Raw genomic sequence first — 5535 nt, 5'->3', positions numbered from 1 at the left:
GAGGGCATGCTCCTGGTACTGGGTTACCGGTATTTGGCGTACGGCAAGGAGGATCCAAACAGCCCGCTCCCGGTGACGCTCGCAAATATCTTGCCTCTGGACGGTTCCGCCAAGGCCGTGGATCACAGCCTGATGCCGGAAGACACGCGTGTGGCCTAGACCGCAGCCACAGCGCCTGGCAGCTAGCTCCGTCCAGCGCACCGGCAGCGGCAACACCGGCCCTGTGAATGCGACCCTCGACTTGAGGACTACCGGTTTACAATCGGCAAGTGTTATAAGAGACGCGCACGCATACACTGGTCCCGGCCCTGTCTTCGGACCTGCCCCACCACGCATTCCGTCCAACACGCAGGCAGGCCGAGGACCCGCGCGCCTCCTGTTTGCTTGCCATCACTGCCATGCGCCCATGCAGGCACAGATCCAACCACTCAAACTCCCTCCATACCAGTCAAGCTAAATGGTCCGCCACATGTATCAAAGAACAAAATGGCGTGCCTTCCCGACATTACCGCAATCCACAGACCACGAAGGTAGACTACTCAGCTAGCGTCACCCCCACACTCATACCGCCCATACACAACCACAATCAAAAGGCGGTTAGTAAAGTAAGGAAAGCGCAAGCACACGCCGAAACGTGCACTGCGTATATGTGCCCATCGTACATGTCTCACACAAGTCAACTGAGCCAGGCTCCTTGTAAGGCCCCGGCGATGTGCCAACCTCCAATCCTGACAAACTCGAAGCATACAACATGAAAATCCGTAAAAGTACATCCAAAGCACGCAGTGGAACAAGCACGTACACATACAACGCGGCATCTCTGTCCCGCCCTGGCGGCCCGCCGACCTGGCATCCAGGAGGTAAGCATACGCTCAGCTTCTTCTCTTTCCTTGCTACTGGACTGCCTGCGGCCAAAGTAGTGCCGCACAACACCGGCCGGCTCCGCCCGTCAGTGGGCAGCAGTAACCCCCGCGCGCAAGGACCCGCCCCTCCAGATCACATGGTCGCTGTCGTCGTACACAATCAACCGAGACAACGCATGCAGCACCAACCCGGACACCGTGTCCCTACTACTCCCCCGTCCGCCCCACACACTTACGGCTCTTCTCTCCAATTGCTGCCGCTGTGGGGCCCGTGCTGCTTGCAAGCGCATGCCGCCTCACACCGCAGCTACCACCTCCCCACACATTGCCTCTCACAGGGCCTCCCCTCACAGCCTCGCGACCCGCTGCCAGCCGGCCGCACGTCTTTAGCATTTAGTCCACTCCTTCTCCCCGCCCCTCCTCCTCGCAACCACAGTTCCTTCCTCCTCTCACCCCTGACCCGCCTCCTCTCGCCCTCAACCCTCCTCCTTCTCCTCCTCCTCCTCTCGCCCTCAACCCTCCTCCTCCTCCTCCTCTCTACTCGTCGTCGATGAGGTTGAGCAGCCCCGCCTCCACAGCCGCCTGCCGGTACGTCTCCAGCCGCTCCCTGCGTGCGTGTGTGTGTGTGTGTGTGTGTGTGTTCATGTGTGTGTGTGTGTGTGTGTGTGTGTGTGTGTGTGTATGCGTGAGAGAGGCGCGTGTTGCGGGCACCATCGCACCATCGCAACCACGCGGCGTCTCAAAGCCCCGTGCCCTCCACAACGGCGCTCCCCCCCTCCCGCCCAAGCCCATGGCCTCCACGCACCCCACACCCCCTCCACACGCCGCCGCCCCCTCCACACCCACACCCCACTCTACACCCCACTCCACACCCCTCCACACCTACACCCCCTCCCCGCCCCCTCCCCGCCACCTGTAGGGCGCGATGTAGGCCTCCCACTCGGGCGGCGGGCGCAGGATGTCGGCGGTGGCGATGCCGGCCACGATGCCGATCTCAAAGGGGGTCGGCTCCTGTGGTTGGGTTGGATCCGGTCGGGTTGGGTTGGGTTTGAGTTGGTTCTGGTTTTGGTTTTGGTTGGGCTGGGTTTGGTTTTGGTTGGTTGGGCTGGGTTTGTGTTTGGGTTGGGAGATGACAGGGAGGCACATCGCATTTCAGACGCCGGGTGACCTGGCCCAGCACCCGCACCATCCGCACCAGCACCAGCACCCGCACCACCCACACCACGATATCCACCCGCACCCTCACCGCCCTGCCTGTCTACCCCCCTCCGCCCACCTTGGGCTTGCGCTTGAGCTTCCAGCCCAGCTGCGCCAGGCTGCGGTCGCTCTTCTTCTGGTTGCAGCGCATGCAGGCAGTCACCTGAGGGCGGGGGAGGGGCGGGGCCGGTGAGGGGGCCGGTGAGGGGGCCGGTGAGGGGGCGGGTGAGGGGGCGGGTGAGGGGGTGGGTGAGGGAAGGTGGAGGCGGTTGAGGGGTGGGGCGGGGCGGGTAAAAGGTGCACGTGAGGGCATATGAGGGCAGGTACGGGCATGTGGGGGCACATGCGAGGGGCGGCGACAGTCGGCAAGTGAAGTGAGGGCCGGTGGGCGGGGTTGGCACAGTGAAAGACAGGGCGGAGAGTGGGACAGCGGGACCCGATGCACACGCACGGCAACCAACTGCTCTTGGAACCCTTTCCTTTCATGGCTGCCGTGCTGGATTTGGGCGCTTGACACCCCATTGCTCGCCCCGCCAAACATCTCTAGTCCACACCGACCTCCGCCCTGTTCACCTCTTAAGCCCCCTCCCGACAATTTCTTGACTTTTGGGACCTACTTGATTGGGCTCCGGCATACACCATGTCCCATTGGTTTTGGTTTAGTTTGGGCTAGTACGTACAACCCCCCTGCCTGTCCTGTGCTGTTGTGCGCGCCACCGAGCCCGGGCGGCGACATTTATCGCCGGCGCCGCTCACCCTGCTGCTCCACGACGCCTCGGCCACATCCCATAAGTATTATCGCTTGCAACTAACGCCTCTGCCCGTACTCCGCTCGTTTTCGTTGGTTTTGGTTTAGTTTGGGCTGGGGTATTTACAACCCCCCTTCCCCCTCCTGCCACCCCCTCACCAGGTTGTCCCAGGTCTCCCTGCCGCCCTTGCTGGCCGGGTGCACGTGGTCAATGGTCAGGTCACGCCGCGAGCCGCAGTACCTGACGGGGGGGAGGGGGGCGGGGCGGGGAGGGGAGGGGGTTGTAAATACCAGCCCAAACTAAACCAAACCCAACGAAAATGAGGGCGGGGGAGGGGGGTTCCATGCATGTCTAGTTAAGGAAGTGGTAGACGGTAGACCATCTTGCGGAACATCAAGCGTTACCGACGATGGGGGGGGAGGGTGATCGATGCAGGATGGCCGATTGATGCAAGCGTTGTAATAGGGGGAGGGGTTACATGCATGATCATAGTTTAGTGGTCGACGGTAGACAATCTTGCCCTCCTCCGAAGCGTGTTCCCCTCCTCCCTACCTCCGCCCCGCCCCGCCCCGCCCCGCCCCGCCCCGCCCCGCCCTGCCCCGCCCCCCCGCCACTCACTGGCAGCAGAAGCCGTCCCGCACCATGATGTTGCGCCGGGTGCAAGCCACGCGGGAGCACAAGTCCTGCAGGCCGGGGAGGGTGGGCAGGGAGGGCTGCAAGGTTAAAACATTAGGGGATGGGCATGGGGTGGGGGCTACATTCATGATTAATTGGGGGAGGGGGTTGCGGGCATGACGAATCATGAAAAGGCGATTTGAAGCAGGGGAGGCGGAAATGGCAGGGTCATCGGCAGCGGCATCTCCGGCGGTACAGGGGCAGTTGCAGTTGTTCACACAGCCATCTGTGGCCGACACAGTCCAAAGCAGTCCGCCCGCCTCCCCTCCCAGCCCCCTCCTTCCCTCTATCATAGGCCCAGCCCAAGCCACCTACACCCCATTCAAAACCCTCCACCCCTGGCGCCCGCACCTGCACGTCCGCCGTGTACTGCGGCACGCGCAGCACTGCGGGCAGCGGGTGCTCGCCGCTGCCTGTGGAGCACACGGCGGGGGGCGGGTAGTACTCCAGCACCTCGCCCTGAGGGGGCAGGCGGCGGGGGGGAGGGAGAGAGGGGGAGAGGGTGGGGGGAGGTGGGAGAGGGGGTAGAGGGGGAGGGAGAGAGCGTGGGGAGAGGGGGAGGGGGAGAGGGTCCAGGCAGGACAATGCCCTAACCGACCAACCGCTCCCGGCGGAACGCACCCGGCCGTAGTACTCGAAGTGGAAGGCCTTGTACCAGGTCAGGCTGCGAAGGGGCAGGGAGGGAATCGGGAAGGGAGTGGGAAGGGAGTGGGAAGGAGTGGAAAGGGCGGGAGTCGTGAAGGGTGGGAAGGACGGTAACAGGTATTGCTTGCAGCAGGCGGAGGCAGCCGTGGAGCGGACGCCTAGTTTGCGCTGCAGGTTGGTCGGCTCGTATGGTGCCAGCAAATCCCGAGCTGATGGCCTGTTGCTTTGTTTTTCTGACTTTCCACCCTGCCCCTGCGTAGGAGGAGGCGAGCTTGTACCTCTTACCCCGTACCAACCCCCATTGTCGCGTGCCACTCCGTTGTCAAGCATCGACCACGCTCTCCTCCTCGCTCTATTGCATTGGGTTTGGTTTAGTTTGGGCTGGTATCTACAACTCCACCGACACCACCGCCCCGCCACTCACACCACCCCCCACTCCGCCTCCACCACCACCACCACCACACCACCACCCACTCCACCTCCACCCCCCCCCCACCCACCCGCCATCGGGACTCACACGTTGATGGGGCGGTAGGCGCAGTCCAGCACCAGCGCCCGCGGCTGCCGGCGCGCAAAGGCCACAATCTGGTTGCCCACGTGGCTGGTGTTGGCGTCCGCGCCGCCCGCCTGTGAGGCGTGAAGGAATGAATGAACAGACACACAGGAACGGGGCAGGGAGAAAAAGCTTAGAAGCGGGAGCGGTCACACGAGGATGCGGTTGGCGGTTGGCGGGGGTTTACGCGAAGAGCCCAGAGCGCCGCGACATGCAAGGTATCCTTGTGCCCACCCACCTACATTCCGCCGTCTGTGCACATGCCGCGTGCACATGCCTGGCCCTAACTGATCACCCCGGCAAAGCCGCGGCTGCCGCCCAGCCCCCCTGCCACAGCCCTCCCCACCACCCCGGACCCACCATGGTATATTCCGAGTCCGAGTCCACCGAGGCTGTAGCAACCGCCGACATCGTGCTGACCTCAACGGTGGCTGTAGCAACCGCCGCCGCCGTCAGTCCGCCGCCGCCACTGCTACTGCCGCCGGCGCTGGGCGGCGGGACGGGGGAGGAGACGGGCGAGGGGCTGGGACCGGGGGAGGAGGGCGAGGCGTCGGGCGCAGCGGCCGAGCCCGACTTGGACTTGCGCCTGCGTGCCACAGCCGTGCATTATGTTATGTGAGTTGCCAAGGCGTGCAGAATCCCTTACACCGCTCATTGCCATGTAAATATGTGCATGGAGGTAGTGAGTGCGGTATGCGGTCGATGAAGTCTGCCGGGAGCAGCAACCCGCCAGCGAGGCCCCGCGTGTGGCGCTCAGACTGAACCCCACTGCGACACCAGCCTGAACGCGTGTGCCACAAGAGCGCCGCGCCCCCCCTATGCCTGCGCGCCCAGCCCGCACCCGATAGAATTC

At 63.8% G+C, this 5535-nt stretch overlaps 1 protein-coding gene across 1 annotated transcript; it reads right to left on the bottom strand.

The window, feature by feature from the left end:
* Nucleotides 1-244: 244 nt before the first annotated feature.
* CHLRE_04g217903v5 (uncharacterized protein) lies at nt 245-5438 on the bottom strand. The gene is made up of 10 exons (XM_043061739.1): nt 5341-5438; nt 5043-5268; nt 4647-4756; nt 4106-4148; nt 3836-3943; nt 3428-3492; nt 2968-3049; nt 2140-2223; nt 1777-1874; nt 245-1470 (listed from the first exon to the last, which is right to left on the bottom strand). The coding sequence occupies exons 1-10, from the start codon at nt 5355-5357 to the stop codon at nt 1401-1403; spliced, it is 903 nt and encodes a 300-aa protein (XP_042924995.1). The 5' UTR covers nt 5358-5438; the 3' UTR covers nt 245-1400.
* Between the last annotated feature and the right edge of the window lie 97 nt (nt 5439-5535).

The sequence above is a fragment of the Chlamydomonas reinhardtii genome, chromosome 4, assembly GCF_000002595.2.
Source record: "Chlamydomonas reinhardtii strain CC-503 cw92 mt+ chromosome 4, whole genome shotgun sequence".
Taxonomy (NCBI): domain Eukaryota; kingdom Viridiplantae; phylum Chlorophyta; class Chlorophyceae; order Chlamydomonadales; family Chlamydomonadaceae; genus Chlamydomonas; species Chlamydomonas reinhardtii.
Note: the sequence above shows the minus strand (reverse complement) of the source record. Positions and strands in the feature narration are given on the sequence as shown.